The 26,365-nt window shown below is 38.8% G+C and overlaps 1 protein-coding gene across 1 annotated transcript; it reads left to right on the forward strand.

Annotated features, from left to right (window-relative positions):
- The first annotated feature begins 78 nt into the window (after nt 1–78).
- LOC139390207 (immunoglobulin lambda-1 light chain-like) lies at nt 79–22,654 on the forward strand. Its single transcript, XM_071137465.1, has 8 exons — nt 79–115; nt 13,326–13,626; nt 16,726–16,736; nt 19,723–19,758; nt 20,392–20,688; nt 21,008–21,070; nt 21,428–21,490; nt 22,503–22,654. The coding sequence occupies exons 1-8, from the start codon at nt 79–81 to the stop codon at nt 22,652–22,654; spliced, it is 960 nt and encodes a 319-aa protein (XP_070993566.1).
- Nucleotides 22,655–26,365: the final 3,711 nt, after the last annotated feature.

Here is a 26,365-nt window from a genome sequence, read left to right on the forward strand (position 1 = left end):
AGGCGCCAATGTAAACTGAGATTTTTGGATATAAATATGCACATTACTGAACAAAACATACATGTATTGTGTAACATAATGTCCTATGAGTGTCATCTGATGAAGATCATCAAAGGTTAGTGATTCATTTTATCGATATTTCTGCTTCTTGTGACTCCTATCTTTGGCTGGAAAAATTGCTGTTTTTTTCCGACTTGGCTATGACCTAACATAATCATTGGTTATGCTTTAGCTGTAAACCATTTTTTAAATTGTAAATTGGACACGTTTGGTAGATTAACCAGATGTTTATCTTTAATTTGCTGTATTGGACTTGTTAATGTGTGAAAGTTACATATTTACATTTTTTGGGGGGAATTTCTGTCATGGGAATTTTACAATTCCTATATGTGTTCATTAACCAATTCAATTAACTTCTTGACGCTACCCATCCCTTTAGCGGGATCATTTTCGTCAGCAACCGCTGAATAGCATAGCGCAACAGTCAAATAATATTACTAAAAAATATTCGTATTCATGAAATCACAAGTGCAATATTGCAAAACACAGTTTAGCCTTTTGTTAATCCACCTGTCGTCTCAGATTTTGAAATTATGCTTTACAGTGAAAGCAATCCAAGCGTTTGTGTAAGTTTATCGATAGCATAACATACCATTATGTACACTAAGCATTAAGTAGCTAGGTCACGAAAATCAGAAAAGCAATCAAATTAATAGTTTACCTTTGATGATCTTCAGATGTTTTCACTCACGAGACTCCCAGTTACACAACAAATGTTCCTTTTGTTCCATAAAGATGATTTTTATACCCAAAATACCTCTGTTTGTTTTCGCGTTATGTTCAGAAATCCACCGGAAAGAGCGGTCACGACAACTCAGACGTATATTCCAAATAATATCCATAATGTCCCCAGAAACATGTCAAACGTTTTTTATAATCAATCCTCGGGTTGTTTTTAAAATATAGATTTGATAATATATCAAACAGGTGTGTAGGTTTTTCATAAAACACCGGAAGAACAATGTCCGCTTTACTCTGTAGGGCAAAACTCACTCTGAGAGCCCTCACATATCCACTTCCGCAATGTGATCTTTCAACCTAAATTTTCAAAATAAAAGCCTGAAACTGTGTCTAAAGACTGTTGACACCTTAGGGAAGCCATAGAAAAAGGAATCTGGTTGATATCCCTTTAAATGGAGGATAGGCATGCATAGGAACAGAGAGGTTTCAAAATAAGAGGCACTTCCTTATTGGATTTTCCTCAGGTTTTCACCTGCAATATCAGTTCTGTTATACTCACAGACAATATTTTTACAGTTTTGAAAACTTTAGAGTGTTTTCTATCCTGATATGACAATTATATGCATATTCTAGTTTCTGGGGCTGAGAAATAGGCAGTTTCAAATGAGTACGTTTTTTACCAAAAACGAAAATACTGCCCCCTACACGCAAAAGGTTAAAATCACTGTCTGTTTCTAAGAAATTGTAAGATCCTTATTTGCATAAAATAGACAGAGACCAGTCTATCAAAAATGAGCCAATAGCATTTATTCTCAGAGTGCGCTGCCCATAGAACCCTGTACAACAGTTTATATATCAAATATGACATCATCGGTTATAAAATGAATCTCCTCCTCTCGACCAGGACGAAGCAGGTTCAAAAGTTCATTCCAACTTTATAGCGCACACACGGCACACACTATATCTGGATAAACTTCTGAAGTCTCACCATAGTTTATCACTACTTAGCAGACTGTTCCAGATACGGAAAACCTGGAGAGGCTCTCGCTGTCTTATATGATCGCCACAGAGTTATAGTTGAGTCGGTTCAAACATAGGTTAATGATTCTCTTTGCTTACTTAAGACACACACACACATTACTTCCTACACAATGGTTATCATTTCCAATTACCCCTTATCCATGCTACATAACCTCTTTCTTAGGAACTAACATTATTAATCAGATATTGTAAAACAGGGTAGAGTTTAATTAGTTATAGTTCTATTGAAATGTAGATATTGTCTAGTCATTATTCATAAAATTCCTATCAATTTCTCACGCTGCCTTTTCAGCGGAATGTTGTCGAGGGGTTCCCCTGTGCTAGAAAGGTTAAAACAGACAAAACAGATATGCTTGTTCTAGGTTCTAAGAAACAAAGAGATCTGCTGTCAGATCTGAAAATGAATTTTGATAGTTGAACAGTCGTCTCAAATAAAACTGAAGGAACTCAGCGTTATTCTGGACCCTGATCTCTCCTTCGACAAACATAACATAGGACTCAATGTTACACAACACATGTATGTTTTGTTCGATAAAGTTCATATTTATATCCAAAAACCTCAGTTTACAATGTCGCCATGTTCAGAAATGCCTCCAAATCATCCGGTGAAATTGCAGATAGCCACATCAAATAACAGAAATACTCATCATAAACTTTGATGAAAGATACAAGTGTTTTACATAGAATTAAAGATAAACTTGTTCTTAACTTCTGTTAACCGCTGTGTCAGATTTCAAAAAAGCTTTACAGCGAATTGCATATTATTCAATAATCTGAGTATAGTGCTCAGCCACCAAAGCAAGCCATACAGTTACCCGCCAAGTTGTGGAGTCAACAAAAGTCAGAAATACCATTATAAATCTTCCCTTACCTTTGCTGATCTTCATTTGAATGCACTCCCAGGACTCCCACTTCCACAAGTAATTGTTGTTTTGTTCGATAAAGTCCATCTTTATGTCCAAATACCTCCATTTTGTTTGCGCGTTTAGTTCACTATTCCAAAGGCACAATGCGCGAGCGCAAAATCCAGACAAAATGTCAAAAGAGTTCCATTACAGTTCGTAGAAATCTGTCAAATGATGTTTACAATCATCCTTAGGTTCTTTTTATCATACATCTTCAATAATATTCCCACCGGACAATAGCGTATTCATTACAGAGGAAAAAGAAGGAATGGCAGGCCCGCGTGATCGTGCAGTAAACAACTCATTGGCCTCAGCCTAGTCCACCTGTTGAAACAGCTCTTATTCGACACCCTTCCACAATAGAAGCCTCAAACAACTTTTTAAAGACTGTTGACATCTGCTGGAAGCCTTGGGAAGTGCAGTCTGGCCCAATAGACACAGCATATTGGATAGGCAATCACTTAAATGAAACTACAAACCTCAGATTTCCCACTTCCTGGTTGGATTTGTCCCAAGTTTTCGCCTGCCATATGATTTCTGCTATACGCACAGACATTACTTTAACAGTTTTGGAAACTTTAGAGTGTTTTCTATCCAAATCTACTACTTATATGTATAGAGATTTTTCGAGTTTCCATTCATAATACATACCAATGATAACATTTCAATTAAATGTGTTTAATGCAGGCCTGAATCATGTGATTGAATATATCTATTGTTCCCTGGACGGCAGATAGATGAAAAAGACTGAACTGGAACGTTTGCCGAAATAGAATGCAACTGTTCAGCTACAGCGACCAACACATATCAGTTTGCTACTAGCTAATTTTGCAGTCTCGTTGACATGGATCGATTTATTGTAAAAAAAAGAAAATGGAAATCTATTGACAATGAAAATGACGGGCAAGAGCTGGAGAACAACATGACAGTCTTGTCTTTGTGAAATGGATAATCTCCATATGTGTGATGGTGTGGAGGTGCTTTGCTGGTGACACTGTCAGGGATTTATTTAGAATTCAAGGCACACTTAACCAGCATGCCTACCACGGCATTCTGCAGCGATATGCCATCCCATCTGGTTTGCGCTTAATGGGACTATCATTTGTTTTTCAACAGGACAATGATCCAAAACACCTCCAGGCTGTATAAGGGCTATTTGACCAAGAAGGAGAGTGATGGAGTGCTCTATCAGAAGACCTGGCCTCCAGAATCACCCGACATCAACCCAATTGAGATGATTTGGGATGAGTTGGACCACAGAGTGAAGGAAAAGCAGACAACAAGTGCTCAGAATGTGGGAACACCTTTAAGTCTATTGGAAAAGCATTCCAGGTGAAGCTGGTTGAGAGAATGCCAAGAGTGTGCATAGCTGTCATCAAGGCAAAGGGTGGCTACTGTGAAGAATCTAAAATCTAAAATATGTTTTGATTTGATTAACACTATTTTGGTTACTACATTATACTTAAGTGGTATTTCATAGTTTGCATGTCTTCACTATTCTTCTACAATGTAGAAAAAAAAATTATAATAAGAAAAACCCTTTAATGAGTAGTTGTGTCCAAACATTTGACTGGAATTGTATATGGTGGGGCTCAATGATGCGTCGCCACTATATATTTATATTCCAGACTCTGACATTTCTCATTGTGACTCTTCTTAATTTCTTTATTTGTGTGTATTGTTAGGAATACCTGCACTGTTGGAGCTAGAAACATAAGCATTTCGCTGCACCTGCGATAACATCTGCAAAATATGTGTACATGACCAATACAATTTGATTTGATATCGTGGTATAAAAGTTTATTTTGACATTTATAAAGACAAACTTTTATAAAAATAATAGTAGCTCTCTTGACACTACCATGTTAATCTGAGCCTTGCTGTTGGAAGCTCATTACATTGTCCAACTTTCAGCTGTCGCAGATTCACCTCCCCCTTCACTCGCCAACTTTCGTCTACAGTTGGCTTTGTTAGCTTTACCACTTGAACACACCATCATGGCTTGTTCGATATTGCAGCTGAAAGTGTAGGCAACTTCTGACTGATCTACAAATCACCTTGCATGATAAATAATGACTCATTATTTGTAGATCATTCAGACAGTCATAATTCACCTATGATACAGTTTTGACGCTCTCGAACACGGCCACTGACTCCTACAGTTGGAGAGCGGAGGTCAAAGTTGAGCCACTGAGGCAGTCAAATTACCAACTTCAAAAGCACCACTGGGGTAAAGCCTGAAATCAAACTTGAATGTTTTGAAATTATTTGCCTACATTATAGATTTGCCTACTGTATAAATGTGCCTATGGCCGGTTTTAACATTTATTCAGTGTTGCAGAAGCTGACTGGAAAACCCAGTGATAAAGCATGTGGTAAATTACAGGGGGGGGGGGGGCTTGTGGTTGTTGTTAATGTCACAAAATGGCATTACTCCAATAGACCTTCTGTATAGAGTACATGAGGACTTTGTAAGTATGAGATCCATTTTATTTTTATTATACTGTGATATTGTAACGAGCAGCTTGGTGACCTAGAGGACGGAGAGGGAGCACACGTGACATAAATAAGGCCATTATGGGTGGTCCGGTGGCTATTAGTATTTCTATGGCAGCAGAAAGATTAATTGTGAGTATAACTTACATTTAAAATATGAACATTTGCAAGGATATTATTTAAAACTGCAAACACAAAATTAAAATCATAAGTAATGAAAGTAGTTTTCTTCAGATGTAGATGGTGTAAGTTCCCCAAGACAACTCTTGTGACTTCCCCAAAAAGCTTAACACATTCACAGCCTTCACTATCACTTCCTGGTACCTCTTCTATTCTTATACATTCACAGAGTGGTATATCAAAACCAGAATTGAACACTGACTGGTATTGTCTGGTAATATCAAGGACAACATACACTGAACAAAAATATAAATGCAACATGTAAAGTGTTGATCCCATGTTTCATGAGCTGAAATAAAAGATCCCAGAAATGTTCAGTTATCACAAAAAAAAGCATATTTCTCTCAAATTTTGTGGACACAATTTGTATATATCCCTGTTAGTAACCATTTCTCTTTTGCTAAAATAATCCATCCACCTGACAGGTGTGGCATATCAAGAAGCTGATTAAACAGCATGGTCATTACAGAGTGGCACCTTGGGCTGGGGACAATTAAAGGCCACTCTATTAATGTGCAGTTTTGTCACACAACACAATGCCACAGATGTCTCAAGTTTTGAGGCAGTGTGCAATTGGCATGCTGACTAATTTAATGTTCATTTCTCTACCATAAGCTGCTTCCAATATTGTTTTAGAGAATTTGGCAGTACATCCAATCGGCCTCACAACCGCAGACCACGTGTATGGCATCGTGTGGGCGAGCAGTTTGCTGATGTCAACGTTGTAAACAGAGTGCCTCATGGTGGCAGTGGGGTTATGGTACAGCAGGCACAAGCTACGGACAACGAACACAATTGCATTTTATCGATGTCAAATTGAATGAAGATATCCTGAGGCCCATTTTGAGGCCCATTTTTTTTAAGGTATATGTGACCAAAAGATGCATTTCTGTATTCCCAGTAAGGGAGAATCCATAGATAAGGTCCCAATGAATTTATTTAATTTGACTGATTTTCTCATATGAACTGTAACTCAGTATGATCTTTGAAATGATTGCATGCTGCATTTATATTTTTGTTCATTATATGTGTAATGCTCATTCATGGTTAATGTTTGGACAGCTTTGCATACAGTGTAAATCATACATATTTTGGAGCACTAGCTAAATGTCCCATTCATAAAGGAAGTAGCCTTATCGTGACTCATTTAATATTTGTTTATGATTCTTGCCATTGCAAAAGTATGAATTGGATTCAATACTGTATTTTAATTCAAATGGCAGCTTCTTGCGCAATCGTTTTCTGTAATAAGGAATTATTGTCCGATAATAAAATATATTGGGGTAAGGAGGTGAGAGCATTTACCAGAAGTAGGCTACAGTTCTCCATTGTTTATACAAACATTATTGTTACAACCGCGCGCACACACAGTTCGAAGAAACAGTTTGAGGAAAGAAGAGGTACAATGAAGGAAGTGACATGCTGATGAACTACACAATCTAGGTCTAGGACACAGACACAGACATTGTTCTATGGATATTGTACAATATAATAATATAGCAATGAAGCAAATTAAATGAGGAATGTATTTGTTGTTCTGTTTCAATGATGTCTATGGTGCTTCAAATTAAATGTTAGTTTCAAATTCTGATTTGAGCCACATCATGTCTGACAGCTCTAGGCCTATAGTAATACCCTACTGTACATAAGCATTTTTCAAACCTCTCCTCTGGGACCCCCAGCCAGTCCATGCATTTTAACTATTTCAGAACTAGGACACCTGATTTAAGTTGTTAACTAATAATCAAAACCTTAAGTACTTGAATCAGGTCAGCTAGTTCAGATTTAAATTTGCATTACCTGATTTGACATATCTTTGTTTAATGTATAAGGCCAGATTCTAAAGCCTTTTCGATGATCCCAAGGTCCTAAAATAGAAAATAAAATACCGTGACGGTCCATGTTATCACTATTTTAAAACAAATACGTGTTAATAGGGCAATTAATATAGTACTGAAAATGCATGTATTTAGTGGAATGTACTGTAAAGGTCTGCCACATCTCTCCTTTGAGAGATAACTAACGGAAATTGGATTATGATGATATAATATTCAATATAATTTAAACACCAAGCCCCATAGTCTCGTGCTGTGAGTCTGACAACAATTGTAGGCATGCTATTATTTTATATTACTGAAATGTACAATGGGTGTTCAAAACATTATGAACACCTGTTCTTTCCATGACATGGTACATCCAGGTGTAAACTATGTTCCCTTACTGATGTCACTTGATAATTCCACTTCAAATATTGTAGATGAAGGGGAGGAGACGGGTTAAAGAAGGATTTTTAAGCCTTGAGACAATTGGGACATGGATTGTGTCTGTGTGCCATTCCAGAGGGTGAGTGCCTTTGAACGGGGTATGTTAGTAGGAAGGTGTTCTTAATGTTTGGTATACTCAGTGTGTATTTTTTTTGTGTTCTGTCGCAAACTATCATAAACATAATGCTCCCGGCTACTATTCAATCGATGCCACATTAACATTATCCCACCCTTGTTTAGTCACTATCGTCTTAAAACTCCAATCTACCAAAATGCATTTTCTGCAATATTGCCCATCTGTCTGTCTGGAATGCGCGTTTGTCTATCACTCTGTATGTAGTGATGCTAATGATAACCGTCTGTGGGTAGATTGAAATACTTTCCCCAAAAACCTTCTCAATTAAATGTTAACTGCGAAGTAGGATTAACTGACGTAACTATAGCATGATTGGGTGGTGATTGTTTTGCAAACTTGTGCTGCAGCAGTAGGCCTACAATATCAACAGAAAACATCGCTAGACAGACAAGGGGAATTACACCCCCAAAACATTTTTTACCTTAACCTTTTTATTCTCATGTGATTTAAGCATAGAAATGGAGTCAGAACATCATTGTTCATTGTTTATCTATGAATAATTGTAATATTAAATACAGTTTTTAAAAATGTGACATCCGCCCAGAAAAACTGAATTGAGATATAAGATAGCATTTTATGGGGGCTGCTTAGTTGTTAATGAACCATTCATTTAGCAGGTATATTGACACAAAACACATATCTTGTACACCAAGAACCTGGGGAAGAGTTGCATGGTAGAAGTATAGAGAAGAATGTGCCTATTTTGAAATCTGGGATGACCAGCGATGTTCTCTTTATAAGTGTGTGAATTAGACAATTTTCCTGTCCTGCTACGCATTCAAAATTAACTTTTGGGTGTCAGGGAAAATGTATGGCGTAAAAGTACCTTACTGTCTTTAGGAATGTAGTGAAATAAAAGCAAAAGTTGTCAAAAATATAAATAGTAATGTGAAGTATAGATACCCCTAAAACTCACTTAAGTAGTACTTTAAAGTATTTTTACTTAGGTACTTTACACCACAGCCTATGTAGTAGCACATTTCTCCAAATAACCATATATTTTCAAATTGGGATGGGTTTAATAATCGCTGCCCTTGTGAAAGAAAAGTTACAACCGTGCTGTTTTATATGAGCAAACTGTCACCATAATTAAAAATAAATTATACTTAAAATTGTATTTTATTGAATCACTTCAGAAGCGGAACTTAAACTTATAACATCCCTTATTGTCTGTTTCCAACCTGTTAGCTCTAATCTGCAAGTTCCGACGCAGGTGTTGAGCTTAGACTCAATAGTGGTGGGAAAATGTGGTTACCATCTTTCTTTGTTGTTGTTTTTTTCCAATGAAAGGTGAAACGGTAGTTACTGGAAACATGCACAGCTCGATAGTGTGATGAGTTTTTGGTTATTCAAAGCTGTTGGATGTTTATTTTTATCTGGGTCAATTTTTACATTTTAGTCATTAAGCAGACTCTTATCTAGTGCTCAAGGGCACATACCACATACTAGTCGGCTGAGGGATTCGAATCAGTGACATTTCTGTTACCGGCCCATAACCGCTAGGCTATGTGCCATTCCTTGCCATCAAATTCGAGAATGAGAGTGATCAGAGATCCTCAGACAAGAGGATTCCATAGTGGTAGCTTATTGTTCTTGAATTTGTAGAATTGCAGGTCTGTGGGAATACAACTTCTTCATACTTCTGTTTATGTGTACTTTTACCATGAAACAATCAAAATAAATTAAATCAGGGTTGGAGTGTTGAATTTTATTTTACCAGGAAAGTAATAGGGTTATCAAGAGAAGTAGCAAATACAGTAGAAGCTAAGGAAGTTTCCACGTTATTATTTTAGTACCCATTCTGTGATGTAAAGTGTTAACGAAATGTCTTAACCTCTTTGATCTCTAGGGGCGCTATTTCATTTTTGGATAAAAAACGTTCCCGTTTTAAGTGCGATATTTTGTCAGGAAAAGATGCTCGACTATGCATATTCTTGACAGTTTTTGAAAGAAAACACTCTGAAGTTTCAGAATCTGCAAAGATATTGTCTGTAAGTGCCCCAGAACTCATTCTACAGGCGAAACCAAGATGATGCGTCAACCAGGAAAAAAGCAGAATCTCTGAAGCTCTGTTTTCCATTGTCTCCTTATATGGCTGTGATTGCGCAAGGAATGAGCCTACACTTTCTGTCGTTCCCCCAAGGTGTTAGCAGCATTGTGACGTATTTGTAGGCATATCATTGGAAGATTGACCATAAGAGACTACATTTTCCAAGTGTCCGCCTGGTGTCCTGCGTGGAATTCGGTGCGCAAACGCCAGCTGCTTGTACTTTTCCATTTGATTGAGGGGAGAAACCATGCTTCCACGAACGATATATCATTGAAGAGATATGTGAAAAACACCTTGAGGATTGATTCTAAACAACGTTTGCCATGTTTTCAGTCGATATTATGGAGTTAATTTGGAAAAAAGTTCGCGTTTTGAGGACTGAATTTTCGTTTTTTTTTTGGTAGCCAAATGTGATGTGCAAAACGGAGCTATTTCTAATACACAAAGAATCTTTTTGGGAAAAACTGAGCATCTGCTATCTAACTGAGAGTCTCCTCATTGAAAACATCCGAAGTTCTTCAAAGGTAAATTATTTTATTTGAAGGCTTTTATGTTTTTGTTCAAATCTTGCGTGCTGGATGCTAACGCTAATGCTAACGCTAAATGCTACGCTAGCTAGCCACTTTTACACAAATGATTGTTTTCCTATGGTTGAGAAGCATATTTTGAAAATCTGAGATGACAGTGTTGTTTACAAAAGGCTAAGCTTGAGAGATGGCATATTTATTTCATTTCATTTGCGATTTTCATGAATAGTTAACGTTGCGTTATGGTAATGAGCTTAGGTCTGTAAATAGAATCCCGGATCCGGGTTTGGTAGACGCAACATTAAGATACTTTTTTTCTCTACACTTACCATAGAAGGCCCTTTAACAAAATGTGCAAATGTTAGGCTACATTTTATTTAAATCTAATGGAATGTTAGTAATGTTAGGTTTGGTTTTCCATTAGGTTTAAATCAAATGTAGCTTAACATTTGCACATACATATATATATATAAAATACTATAATTAAGAGAAATGAATCATATAATTTTCACTTTCCTCCAAAAAATGAAATAATTAGAGGAATAAAACCACTTTGAAAATTAACATGGTGCCTTGAATGGTGAATCTTATTAATTTACTCTATTGAAAAAATAAGAGAATGCTCTCTTTATTGGGTATTCAATATAAAACAATAAGGCTGTTATTCAATCTGATTAACTTTGTCGGGCTACAGTATTGGCAGTTTGTTAGATACATGCAGCAGGATGATTTTGTCACACATGAACACTTGCTAAAATGGACAATGGTTGTGGCATTTATGACGTTTGACAGATATACATTTCCAGTAAAGTGGGCAACCTAATCTATTCTCCAACATGAGTGTCTTGGTATATTTTTCCAACATCTTTGAATTATTGATTGTTGTGTAAACATGTGACAATCTGACAATCTACAATTCAACCTCTGATGCTAGTTCAAAAAGCACAGTAGTGTGCTAATATTTGTATTAGCCTTGTTAATGTCAAAGACGGATATTTGACATAGGTGTGTAATTCGTTGCTCAGAGCAACAAAAAAAAAAGTCATTACTTATGACTTTGGTGAACTATTCTGCACTACGAAGGCAAAATCCATTAACTACAATTTGGTTAAAACAATTAGTTAAGAATGAAATCAGGCTTTGTAGTATACGTTTTATATTCTGACTTAGTGTACTGGTTCAATGATCTTCTGTTTCATAGAAAATGAAGTGTGACATTTGCAGTAACTAGAAAATCCAATGATTTTTTTTTTAAACAGCAGTAACTGAAGTTACTACACTTTGTCATTGTTTCACCTTATAACTGCAGTTACCTGCTCTGCCATACAAAGGCATAGAGCAGTAACTATGCAAACAGTGAAACAGAGAAACATGGTTTGAAAATGTATATATATATATATATGCTGTAGGTAGATAAATGACAATGCACTGATGTATTATCTTATTATGAAGTACTTTTTTATGCATATCAAGCATGACCACTGATTTTACCTATGACCCCTAAGTCAAATAAATGACCATACCAAGTCAAATAGAAAAACAGATTGTAGATACTCACAAAGTCAAACAGTTGTTTTGTGTATAAACATTCTATGTCATGAAATAGTCATCATCTTATGGTGGAAAAATGCTTCTAGGTAAGTACAATATAACATTCAAAACATAACATAAATATAGAATATAGTTAGATCTCTCAACCTGTTTCCATCAAACAGAAAAACAACAAAAAGTAGATTGTAGATACTGTACTTTGCCTTTTTATTACCCGTATAGTTGTTTAAGGTCATGCAAAGGCAGATTGCAGTGTCTGCGTTTTAGGGGTCATAGGAGGTCAAATCCGTGGTCATGGTTGATATGCATAAACATTACTTCATAATATGATGATACATCCATGCATTATCACTACCATCTACCTTCAACATATTTGGCTGGCTATCAAATAAAACTTTAAAGCCATTTTTCTCAGTTTCACAGTTGGGGTAGTTAATGCATTTTGCCTTTGTAGGGCAGTATAAACATTAAAAGGCATATGAAAACGCTATAAATGAATAGTAACAGAACATCAGATTGTTGAGACAAAATCAATGGTCCCCATTTACAAGACTGAAAATATATAGCCTTTGGTTTGTAATGTGAACCATTTCTTTATTCAACTTGATTTCTCAAACATGATTCAAAGGCATATGTCTTAGCACCATCTTGTGGAGAAAGACACAGGGGAGCAATGTCAGTATTAAAGGAGTAATCTGGGATCGGTACATCGAGGTCTACATCAACAGTATTTTTTGTTAGGAGGACCTTGAACATGGGTACATCAAGAATTCATCTCTTAGCTGAGTAGTATTGATAAATCTTGGAAAAAAATATATATATTTTTTTTATTCAGACAGTGAATGGGTGTGTCCCAATAGTATCTAATTTCTCCTGAAGTGTTCACGACTTCCCACAAGCATTAGATGTGGCGGCATGGGCTAGTGCCATTTCCACCATATTTCTTTCAAATCAGTGAAGGGAAGTGAACAACTGCACACTTTAGGAGGAAGGAGTGATAAGTAGATCATATAATTGGAACATACTGGAGCCCTTGTCAACGACCACAGCAAGTGACGTCAGATTGCAGGAGCCGTTTGAAACCACAAGGCCCAAGTGATGGTGTTTCACTCATATCTTTATCTCTGCTCCAACTGAATACAATTATCTTCAGGTTCAATAGAGGACACATCAGAATCATCATAGAAATGTCTCTAGTATCTGTTGTCATTATTTACTTACTTTATTTAAGTAAGTGTCTGTACATCACTTACAGTAGTTTTTTTCCTACAATTCAACATGGTCAAGGAGCAAATGGAAATGACTAGAGGGAAATAGTTCCTGTCTGATTTTAAGTCTATGATTGATGCAAATATTGTGGACACATATTTGCTTTTAAGTTCTGCTAATGTATTTTTGTCTCAGTGTGTTGATGTTGTGATTTTGTCTTTGCAGTGGCAGTGGCAGGGCAGATATTGGACCAGGAGATTTCATTGACTAAGAAAAAGGGAGAGGCTGTGTCCTTCAGCTGTGAATACAATGATCAGTGTGTATCGTATGTCTTCTGGTACCAGAAGAAAGACAGAGAACCCTTTACCTTGATTCTCGACATCGCAAAGAGTAACTGCGCTGTTGATGCAAGCTACAACCATCCTCAAAAAGATGATTTCTCGTCCGTGAGAAATAACAGATGTGATCTGAAGATCCAGTTTGTTAAAGTCTCTCTTTCTGCCACCTACTACTGTGCCTGCTATCGGTCTGGGAGCCCACAGTGAGAACTGATCCACACACCCTGTACAAAAACTCTGTGGTTATAATCAAGCTCTGAACTAATGGAGGAGAAAAAACAAGTTATTTTTGAACAGCAGGGAGGAACTGTTTGAAATGACACTCCCAGCTGGTGTTTCACCTCTCATCTTCATTATCGACTGTATGATACAAAACATACTTCAGTAAAGATCTGAGAAATCAATTAGATTTTCAGTGATCATTTACTTTTCATAATCATATTGTTTAATGTTATAATTTTATATAGCTTTTGATTTTCTCAATTCTTAAGCACATATTCACTGATCATGGAATGTGGTATAACAATATATTCCATTTTCTGGGCAAGTGGTTCATCCAAATATTTGAATGAAGTAACTTCAGTTTTTAGTGATCCCATTTCTGTTTTCCAGAGGCTGCTTCAGGACAGTGGCTGCAACAGGACCAAATATCAGAGACTAGGAGAGAGAGACATACAGTGGAAGTTCTCCCACTTGCAATTGTGCAAGTTCTCCCACTTAAAAAGAGGAGAGAGAGGCCTGTAATTTTCATCATAGGTACACTTAAACTATGACAGACAAATGAGAAAAAAAATCCAGAAAATCACATTGTAAGATTTTTTATGAATTTATTTGCAAATTATGGTGAAAAATAAGTACTTGGTCACCTACAACCAATCAAGATTTCTGGCTCTCACAGACCGGTAACTTCTTCTTTAAGAGGTTCCTCTGTCCTCTACTCGTTACCTGTATTAATGGCACCTGTTTGAACTTGTTATCAGTATAAAAGACACCTGTCCACAACCTCAAACAGTCACACTCCAAACTCCAATATGGCCAAGACCAAAGAGCTGTCAAAGGACACCAGAAACAAAATTGTAGACCTGCACCAGGCTGGGAAGACTGAATATGCAATAGGTAAGCAGCTTGGTTTGAAGAAATCAACTGTTGGAGCAATTATTAGGAAATGGAAGACATACAAGACCACTGATAATCTCCCTCGATCTGGGGCTCCACGCAAGATCTCACCCCGTGGGGAAAAATGATCACAAGAATGGTGAGCAAAAATACCAGAACCACACGGGGGGACCTAGTGAATGACCTACAGAGAGCTGGGACCAAAGTAACAAAGCCTACCATCAGTAACACACTACGCCGCCAGGGACTCAAATCCTGCAGTGCCAGGCGTGTCCCCCTGCTTAAGCAAGTACATGTCCAGGCCCGTGTTAAGTTTGCTAGCCTCTACTGACTCCCAAACCCGCATGCGGGAGCGTAATCATCGCCTGACACTAGTTAGCATAACGCAACAGACATAAATATCCCTAGAAAATATTCCTATTCATGAAAATCACATATGAAATATATTGAGACATTTGTTAATCACACTGTCATCTCAGATTTTCAAAATATGCTTTACAGCCAAAGCTAGACAAGCATTTGTGTAAGATTATCGATAGGCTAGCATAGCATTATGCCCTGCTAGCAGCAGGCAACCTTGTCACGAAAATCAGAAAAGCAATCAAATTAAATTGTTTACCTTTGATGAACTTCGGATGTTTTCACTCAAGAGACTCCCAGGTAGATAGCTTAAGTTCATTTTATCCCAAAATATTATTTTTGTAGGCGAAATAGCTCCGTTTGTTCTTCACGTTTGGCTGAGAAATCGTCCGGAAATTGCGGACACGACAATTTTTTTCCCAAATTAGCTCCATAATATCGAAAGAAACATGGCAAACGTTGTTTAGAATCAATCCTCAAGGTGTTTTTCAAATATCTATTCGATAATAAATCAACCGGGACAATTGGTTTCTCAGTAGAAGTGATTGGAATAATGGCTACTTCTGTACTTTACGCAATATTTTCTCCGGGAGCATCATGTGACCACTTGCGCAATGTAGCCCCCTACAGCTATTCTTCAACATAAATGCGTAAAACTACGTCACAATGCTGTAGACACCTTGGGGAATACGTAGAAAGCGTAAGCCTGTTCGTAGCACATTCATAGCTCTATAGGGACTCATTGGCACGCAACGCTTTCAAAATATGGGGCACTTCCGGATTGGATTTTTCTCAGGCTTTCGCCTGCAACATCAGTTCTGTTATACTCACAGACAATATCTTTACAGTTTTGGAAACGTTAGAGTGTTTTCTATCCTAAGCTGTCAATTATATGCATATTCTAGCATCTTGTCCTGACAAAACATCCTGTTTAAAACGGAAACTTTTTTTTTATTCCAAAAATGAAAATAGTGCCCCTAGAGTCGCAAGAGGCTAGAGAGCATTTGGATGATCCAGAAGAAGATTGGGAGAATGTCATATGGTCAGATGAAACCAAAATATAACTTTTTGGTAAAAACTCAACTCGTCGTGTTTGGAGGACAAAGAACACCATAACTACTGTGAAGCATGGGGGTGGAAACATCATGCTTAGGGGCTGTTTTTTTGCAAAGGGACCAGGACGACTGATCCGTGTAAAGGAAAGAATGAATGGGGCCATGTATCGTGAGATTTTGAGTGAAAACCTCCTTCCATCAACAAGGGCATTGAAGATGAAATGTGGCTGGGTCTTTCAGCATGACAATGATCCCAAATACACCACCCGGGCAACGAAGGAGTGGCTTCGTGTGAGGGTGTCTGAGTGTCACAGATAGTCAGAATATGAATGTCATCTGTTACAAGCAAGTTATTGACTCCATGATCCTTTTTTCTTAGGCTACATATGCTATCGTTTTTTGTTTAAAAAAAATGGCGACCAAATTACCACCCCATCGACGGGGGGGATTGCGTGGTAAACCTCCAGGAGAACGCTGCACTTCCCAGGAGTCACGTGTACCCATTGTCACAGGAGGAGACGTTGGCTATGGCGACATATGTCACGGAATCTCTGAGACAGGGATACATTCGGCCCTCCATGTCACCCGTCTCCTCGAGTTTCTTTTTTGTGAAAAAAAGGAGGGAGGACTGCATCCGTGCATTGATTATCGAGGTCTAAATTCGATCACAGTGGGATTTAGTTATCCGCTACCTCTCATCGCTACGGCGGTGGAATAATTCCACGTAGCGAGTTTTTTCACGAAACTGGACCTCAGGAGCGCATATAATCTGGTGCGTATTCGGGATGGAGACGAGTGGAAAACCTTGTTTAGTATCACATCAGGCCACTATGAGTACCTCGTCATGCCATATGGGTTAAAGAATGCTCCAGCCGTCTTTCAATCCTTTGTAGATGAGATTCTCAGGGACCTGCATGGGCAGGGTGTGGTGGTGTACATTGATGCCATCTTGATCTTTTCTGCCACACGCATGTCTCCCTGGTGCGCAAGGTACTTGGGCGACTGCTGGAGCATGACCTATACGTCAAGGCTGAGAAATGTGTGTTCTCAAAACGAGCCGTTTCCTTCCTGGGTTATCGCATTTCCACCTCGGGGGTGGTGATGGAGTGTGACCGTGTTAACACAGTGCGTAATTGGCCGACTCCGACCACGGTAAAGGAGGTGCAGTGGTTTTTAGGGTTTGCCAATTACTACCGGAGTTTTATCCGGGGTTTTGGCCAGTGGCAGCTCCTATTACCTCACTGCTGAAGGGGGGCCGGTGCGTTTACGGTGGTCCGCAGAGGCGGACGGAGCTTTCAATCGGTTGAAGGCGCTGTTTACTGACGCGCCCGTGTTGGCGCATCCGGACCCCTCGTTAGCGTTCATAGTGGAGGTGGATGCGTCCGAGGCTGGGGTTGGAGCCGTGCTGTCACAGCGCTCGGGCACGCCACCGAAGCTCCGCCCCTGCGCTTTCTTTTCGAAGAAGCTGGGTCCGGCGGAGCGGAACTATGATGTGTGGGACCGGGAGTTGTTAGCTGTGGTAAAAGCCCTGAAAGTGTGGAGACACTGGCTTGAGGGGCTAAACACCCTTTCCTCATCTGGACTGACCACCGCAATCTGTAGTATATCCGGGCGGCGAGGAGACTGAATCCTTGTCACGCTAGGTGGGCCATGTTCTTTACCCGATTTAGATTTACGATCTCTTATAGACCAGGTTCTCTCAACACTAAGGCCGACGCGCTGTCCCGTCTCTATGACACTGAGGACCGGTCCATCGATCCTACTCCCATCCTTCCAGCTTCTAGGCTGGTGGCTCCGGTGGTATGGGAGGTGGACACGGACATCGAGCGGGCGTTGCGGTTGGAACCTGCGCCTTCACAGTGTCCTACCGGTCTCAGGTACGTGCCGCTTGTTGTCCATGATCAATTGATTCGGTGGGCTCACACACTACCCTCTTCAGGTCATCCGGGGATTGCGAGGACAGTGCGGGGTCTTAGGGAGAAATACTGTTGGCCCACCTTAGCCAAGGACGTGAGGCTCTATGTCTCCTCCTGTTTGGTGTGCGCCCAGAGTAATTCTCCTAGGCACCTGCCTAGAGGGAAACTACAGCCCCTCCCGGTTCCACAACGGCCCTGGTCTCATCTGTCGGTGGACTTTCTTGCTGATCTTCCCCCGTCTCAGGGGAACACTACCATTCTGGTCGTTGTGGATCGGTTCTCTAAGTCCTGCCGTCTCGTCCCATTGCCTGGTCTTCCTACGGCCCTAAACACTGCGGAGGCTCTATTTACCCACGTCTTCCGGCACTACGGGGTGCCGGAGGACATCGTATCTGATCGGGGTCCCCAGTTCACGTCCCGTGTTTGGAGGAGATTTATGTAACGTCTGGTGGTCTCGGTCAGCCTGACCTCTGGTTATCACCCCGAGAGTAATGGGCAGGTGGAGAGAGTGAACCAGGAAGTGGGTAGGTTTCTGCGGTCATATTGTCAGGACCGGCCAGGAGAATGGGCGAGGTACGTCCATGGGCGGAGTTGGCCCAGAACTCACTCCGTCACTCCTCCACGAACATGTCACCATTCCAATGCCGCCATTCCAATGTGTGCTGGGCTACTAGCCGGTCCTGGCTCCGTGGCATCAAGAGTCAGACCGAAGCTCCTGCGGTGGAGGAGTGGGTACAACGCTCTAGGGAGACCTGGAGGGCAGTCCAGGACGCTCTCAAGCAGGCCGGTGGACGGCAGAAGAAGAGCGCTGACCGCCACCGCAGTGAGGCACCTGTGTTCGCACCAGGTCTGGCTCTCGACCCGAAAACTGGCCTCCGCCTGCCCTGCCGGAAGCTGGAGCCGCAGTGTGTGGGGCCATTTAAAGTCCTGAGGAGGATAAACGAGATGTGTTATAGATTACAACTTCCCTCTTACTATCGCATTAACCCCTCGTTTCATGTGTCTCTCCTCAGGCCAGTTTTAGCTGGTCCCCTACAAGAAGGTGAGGTGCCGGAGGTCCCTCCGCCCCCTCTGGACATCGAGGGGTCCCCGGCGTACATGGTACGAGATATTCTGGACTCGAGACGCCGGGTGAGGGGCCTGCAGTACCTCGTGGACTGGCAGGGGTACGGAAGAGAGGTGCTGGGTACCGATTGGGGACAATTTGGATCCTTCTCTCCTCAAAGACTTCAACCGCCTCCACCCGGATCGCCCTGCACCTCGCCCTCCAGGTCCCCCTTGAGGCCGGGGTCGGCGGGCTGCGGGAGCCGCGCGTCAGGGGTGGTGGGTACTGTCATGAATCCCGCCGAAGATGGTGCCTCTTCCTGTTCGGGAAGCGCTCGGCGGTCGTCATCGCCGGCCTAATGACTGCCACCGATCCCCTTTTCTGCTTTATTTATTGTTGTCTGATTAGTTGCACCTGTTTCTTGTTTGGGTTTTGGTTTTGGGCAATTTAAACCCGATAGGCCCGCCGGCTTTTGTGCGGGCTTGTTTTTTCTGTTATTGGTGTGTGTATATTTTGTTGATCCTATTTTCCAAACCGTTTCATCCTGTTTGTTTGGACTGGGTCTTTTAGCGCCCGTGTTTGTGGCTTTGACCGACACTCTGTTGTTTGGGAATAAATATCCACGTATCAAACTACCCTGCTCTCTGCGCCTGACTCCTCCACCTACTACTTCTAGAAGTCCTGACATTTTTGGGGTGCATGAGGCCCCTGAACCTTTGAACACTTAACACAAGCCCTGCCAAACACAGTGCAGACTACTTTTTGACAAGGGAATTTTCACTGTGTATGTACTTGTATTTGGATCTGGTACGAAACTTTTTGTGACAGGTAAGATATTAATTCCTCTGATTTTCAGCAGATAAAAAAAGCAATAGTCATTAGAAATTAATAATTCATCTATATGTCTAATCAGTTTCCAAAATAATTGAGAAAACATCTTGCAGCATTGCTCCACAAATATTTATTGTTCAACTTTATTTTTGTTCAACTTATGTTCGAAAATAAAAACAATTTATGAATTTAAAAGCCTGTAGAATTGATCATTGATTTTCAATTACGCCATATGAACAATTTACAGTATATTGCATGTCCTTTACTCTTAGAGATATACACCCTCAGTTAAATTTGTGATAGAAATGTAAAGTAATTTGATATCGGGTAAGAATATTGAACTGTTTACTGAAATAGTAATCTTATGATTTAAATGATTTTGAAAGTTTAATTTACATTATATAGAAATAAGATATTCCAGAAAGGATATTTCTTATGAAAAAAAAATCTACTTCATTTATTTATGTATGTAATCAATTGTTTACTTGAATATAGACAGTAAAGCTGGATATAAAACAAATGCTGGGGGACATCAAGATTCAACAGACTACCTCTGAAGTCTGACAACTTTTGTGTGATGTCCCTTTATTAAAGAAGACTGTAAATGTTATTGTTTCTCTTGAAAATCAGACAACAATAGTGTACAAAAACCCAAAGTGACGGTCTACCCAGCATCCAAACCTGAGCCAAATAGGAAAACCACCCTTCTATGTCTGGCTAGAGACATGTTTCCAGACTTGGTCAAGATTTCATGGAAGATGGTGAATGAAAATGGCCGAACAGTAGAGGTACTCAAAGAGCTGGAGCAGAGGGAGGAAGGACGGACGACCAGTATGATCATCATTGATAAAGACAAGACATACAGGAACAAATACATCTGTTCTGTGGAGCATGAAGGGGGCCCTCAAGATGTTGACATACCAGAAGGTAAAGACAATCATTGAAATTGTTTTTACATTAGTATGTATTATTAATGTAATATGTATAAATGTATATGTTTATATGAGTAGGCAGTCATGTAATCTGAAAATGGAATATTACCTTTTCAAAGTAAAAAATAAATGACTGGCCTACATAAAAATGGGACCGACACTTGGTAATTGCACAGGAATATTGTCTAGTTAGTTTCGCAAGTTTAAACAAATCTTATTTTTTTGTTTAACTATTAGTCTATCCCTGACAGTAGCCTCCATAATGCTCTGAAAAAAGTATCATTTAATGTGACCTTTTTACATCACGTTCTCAGAGGAACCAACTGAAGCTTCTCCAACCACCATGGCTGCCCCAACCCCTTTGCACGTTACCTGTGGTAAGATTTATGTTTATTTACTTCATGCAGGGTTGGGGTTAAATTTTAAAAAACGAAATCTTGTAATATTTATTTATTTAGCATTTTTTTATGGAATCATGTGTGCATCCGTCTAAAAATGGCATATCACAATTTCAAAGTAAAAAAGAAAGTACATAACACTTGGACTCACACTTGTTAATAACATAGGAATGTTGTGTATCTAGTTGGTTTTGCAAGTAAACAAATAAAAAAACGCCATAACTTGCCATAACTGTAGCAACAGATATATGGCATGGCTGGAACTTTTGAATTATCTGACAGTAGATAATGCAATTTTTTTTCTTTTAATATTTTATTTTTCCATCTCATTCTCAGATGAACCAACTGAAGCTCCTCAAACCACAGTGGCTTCACCAACCACTCTGCAGGTTACCAACGGTAAATATTTAAGTGTATGTCATGCAGTTTTGGGGTCTATTCAAATAATTAAAAGGTGGAAAAAATATATAATCTAACAGATTCAGATATGGTGAAGTTGCATTATTCAGGAGTGTAATATGGATAGATGAGAAGATGTTGAAAAGTGTGACAAAAGTGATTTAATATGATATATATGGTCAATTTGAGGTGTGGCGCAAGAATGATGCTTTGCATGGCCACATCCAAAGGTAAGGGAAGAATGTTTTGTAAAAGAGAAACATTTTAAGTCTCGTGACCTGCGGAGAGATGGCACTGTCTAATGAATCTAAAAGCGTTGACATATCCAGGTTTTGTGAGACCGCATTCACGATAAACGCTGCATATGTAGGCTTAATTGTAAACAGCCGACAAAGTCCAATCAGATCGATTCAATCCTTTGGCAGGTTGAAATCAAATTGTATTTGTCACATGCGCCGAATACAACAGGTGTAGTAGACCTTACAGTGAAATTCTTACTTACAAGCCCTTTACCAACAATGCAGTTTTAAAAAGATATGAAATAAAAGTAACAAATAATTAAAGAGCAGCAGTAAAATCACAATAACAAGGCTATGTACAGGGGGTACCGGGACAGAGTCAATGTGCGGGGGCACCGGTTAGTTGAGGTAATTGAAGAAATAGGCATAGCGGCCTTTAAAGGCAATGTTCTGGTGTTCGTAGAGATCCCATCCATGTTAAACGTTGCACATGTTGGCTTGTTTGGAAATGGCTTTAAAAAACACATTGCTTTACAACCCATGATCGGATTGAATCTTGTCCTTTCTCTTAAAAAAATGTATGATCAATATTTTATTAACATTTTTTATATAGAAACAACAGAATACAACAAATACAAAGCAATAGGACCCAGCAAACTCATGAAAAAAGAGAAGATAAAAAAGGAACAAGATGACAGCAAACAAAAAACAACAGAAAACTGGACTATATTAAATTAAAATCTCTGGCTAATTTACTATTTTCTTTTCCCCAGATCCCTTCAAGTCCATATGCAGTCTGAACTTGGCCTCTCTGGTTTACACAGTGATGATAGTGAAGAGCATGGTGTACTGCTATGGGCTCTCTTTACTGCTGCACTACAGGAACATGGGATGTAGACCCAAAGCCTCTACACAAATTCATTAAAATGATATCCGTATATATAGTGTTTCCTTCCTTAAAATAAATATCACATAATATTCACTTTTGATGATTGTGGGAGCCACCCACTGCAGACACTTGAATACGGTTCAGTTAAGGAGAGCAAATCTTGATGGTAGAAATATGATTGAAATATTGACAGTTTTATTAAAGTTGCCTTGCTATATGTCATAGCGTCAAATTACTTTTTTTACTAAATCTGTATTTGAATAATGCAAAAATCTTTACCTAATCATCATATTTCTTTAAATATGTCCATATTAAATATATAGGCCCTTGAGTTCTAAATATGTATCATTATGCAAAATAATATTTAGTAACTTGTCATGTGTGTAATGAAGTGTATTTTTTCAAGCAATTAGTTCGTTTTCTGACAGTATTTCATATCTTCATATTTCATATTTCACTTCATATTATTTCAGTCATTTACCATGCATAATAGAAAATACAGCTTTTTTGCTTTTAAAAACTAAACTTATCTATGAGTGAAATCATTAATTTGTGATTTTTTACATTGATACAATGTTGTTGTTGTTTATTCATATCCTTTCAGATGGGGATGGGTTTAATTATCGCTGCCTTCATGAAAGAAATTTTAAACAAACATGGTTCTGCAATGTATTGTATAGCCTACATTTTGTACAGTTCCGTATTTTGAATGAGGAAACTGTCACCATAATAAAAAAAATTAAGGTTTCTTAAAACCCCCAAAACATTGTATGTTTTCTAAGATCATATATTCTAATTTTAGAAAATGTTATTTGAATGAATCGCATCAGAAGAACCCCTATTCTCTGTTTTCTTCCTGTTTGCTTAAATTTGCATGTTCCGACGCAGGTGTTGAGCCTATAGACTCCATAGCAGTGGGAAAATGTGGTTGATATGTTTCTTTGGTTTATTAATGAAAGTTGAAACGGCAGATACTGGAAACAAGATACAGCTGCTTAACCGAAACAAGATAAAGTTGCTTATCCCCAGCTCAAGCGTGATGGGTTTTTGGTTATTCAAATTTGCGGGATGTTTCATTTATCTGTATGTTCGGGTCTTGCCATCAAATTTGAGAATATGACAGCGATGGACAGAAAAGACGATTCCATAATATTAGCCTATGGTTCCTGCATTTGTAGAGTTGGTGGTCTATGGCAAACAACCTCTTCATAATTCTGTGTATGTGTACTGTTTACCTTGAAACAACCAAATTATTTATTTCACTTTATTTCCTCTGTGTAAGTTTTGAGAAGGTTGTAGATATATTCCAATGACGTTAGATCTATAATTTTTGAAAAAAATAAGTACAAGTGGGAAAGCCTTAAGATTGGGATAGGGGGCAGCATTTTCACTTTTGGATGAAATGCGTGCCCAGAGTAAACGGCCTCCTACTCAGTCCCAGATGCTAATATATGCATATTATTAGTACTATTTGATAGAAAACACTCTGAAGTTTCTAAAACTGTTTGAATGATGTCTGTGAGTATAACAGAACTCATATGACAGACAAAAATCTGAGAGGGAAGTCAATTTTCAAAACACTACCTATTGAAATCCCTGTTAGTTATGGACGTGCATGTACTTACTTCCTAGGGCTTCCATTAGATGTCACCGTCTTTAGATCCTGGTTTTAGGATTCTACTATAAAGGAGGGGCTCATAGGAGCTCTTTGAGTGAGTGGTCGGACAGAGAGCATCGGTCTCATGACGCGCGCTCCCGAGAGAGTATGCTCCCGTTCCAATGCTTTTCTTCAGGCAATGAAATTCTCCGGTTGGAACCTTATTGATGTTTTATGTTAAAAACATCCTAAAGTATGATTGCATACATCATTTGACTTGTTTCTACGACCTGTAACATCACTTTTTGAGTTTTTGTCATGGAGGAAGTGGTCACGCATCATGAAGATGGATTACTGGGCTGAACACACTAACAACAAGTGGCTAAATGATGGGCTTTATGGAACAAATCAGTCATTTATTGTCGAACTGGGATTCCTGGGAGTGCCTTCTGATGAAAATCATCAAAGGTAAGTGAATATTTATTGTGTTTTTTCTAGCTTCTGTTGACTCCAACATGGCGGATATTTCTCTGGCTGATTTGGGCTCTGAGCGCCGTTCTCAGATTATGCTTTTACTGTACAGTTTTTTTGAAATCTGACACAGTAGTTGCATAGAGGATAAGTCTATCTTTAATTCTGTGAATAACACTTGCATATTTTATCAATGTTTATTATGAGTATTTCTGCAAAATCACCGGATGTTTTGGAATCAAAACATTACTGCACGTAACGCGCCAATGTAAACTGAGATTTTTGGATATAAATATGCACATTATCGAACAAAACATACATGTATTGTGTAACATGGTGTCCTATGAATGTCATCTGATGAAGATCATCAAAGGTTAGTGATTAATTTTATCTATATTTCTGCTTTTTGTGACTCCTATCTTTGGATGGAAAAATGGCTGTGTGTTTTTTTTTTACTCTGCTATGACCTAACATAATCATCATATGTTTGACTTTTGCTGTAAATCATTATTGAAATCGGACACCGATGGGTAGATTAACAAGAAGTTTATCTTTCATTTGCTGTATTGGACTTGTTAATGTGTGAAAGTTACATATTTTTGAATTCCGCGCAACGCCTGCCCTAGAAAGGAATAGACTTGTTTCGAGAGAACATTTCAAATAATTTTTGAGTAAAGTAATAAGATGTTGGATGAGTGTGTTGGGGGCAACCTTCCCCCCCCAGGCCAGGTTCACTTTTATGGTTATGAATGTGTATCTAGCTGTCATTTGGACAATGACTAGCCCAGTTAATGCTAGTTTATGGTAACTTGCTAGCTAGCATCTTCACTAGCAGTAAATGCTAGAAGGCTAGCTAATTAGCATAAGCTGCTAGTTGTACTAGCTAGCACCATTACTATCAGATCGTCTTGAGGTAAAATACATTTAAAAAAGATAACGTAACTTAATTTCAGTTGTAAATGTTTCCACTAGTGACTGATAGCTTTACAGTTAATGCACCTTTATTGCCTTTTCGCTATTTTACAAAGCATTTTATGTCATATAGCTAGATGCCTATCTAAGTTTATGAGAGAGCTTTTCAAATGGCATCTCTTCCCCTGTTTTTAGTCACAGGTGGGGACTGGATTAGGTGTGAGCAGTGCAGGACGTGGGCTCACAATTTCACTGGGGATAGCTTTATTTGTGACCTACAGGTACAAATTACAAGCGTGCAATAGCAGAGCATCAGAGAGTTGCCACATCAATGTTATACTGACTTAATTAGTTAAGTTGTTGTTATTAAATGTTATATTCCAATATTACTTAATGTTATTATTTATATGTAATTTATATGTAATTTTAAAGACTGCTGGGATTTAAAATATTGTATTTTAAAAATCATATTCAGTGCAATTGTACATCATGGATTGTATGGAAAGGAACAACAAAGAAAGAACAAAGAAAATGTATGTGCAGGTGAGTGAAAAACAGGGACAGTTTTCCAAAAACAACATTCATGAAATGAAACTGTAGCCATTTATTTCCCTTTATAGTTTATTCGCCTAAGCAAACATTCATCCACATACAATGTTTTCCCAACGTTGCTTAGACATTGTTCTTAGCAGGGGCTAGTTACACCTAGTACCCTATAATTCTATTTTAACATCTTTTTACCAGAAAATGTATATGATTATCAAAAT

The sequence above is a fragment of the Oncorhynchus clarkii genome, chromosome 30 (genome assembly GCF_045791955.1).
Source record: "Oncorhynchus clarkii lewisi isolate Uvic-CL-2024 chromosome 30, UVic_Ocla_1.0, whole genome shotgun sequence".
In the NCBI taxonomy this organism is placed as follows: Eukaryota; Metazoa; Chordata; class Actinopteri; order Salmoniformes; family Salmonidae; genus Oncorhynchus; species Oncorhynchus clarkii.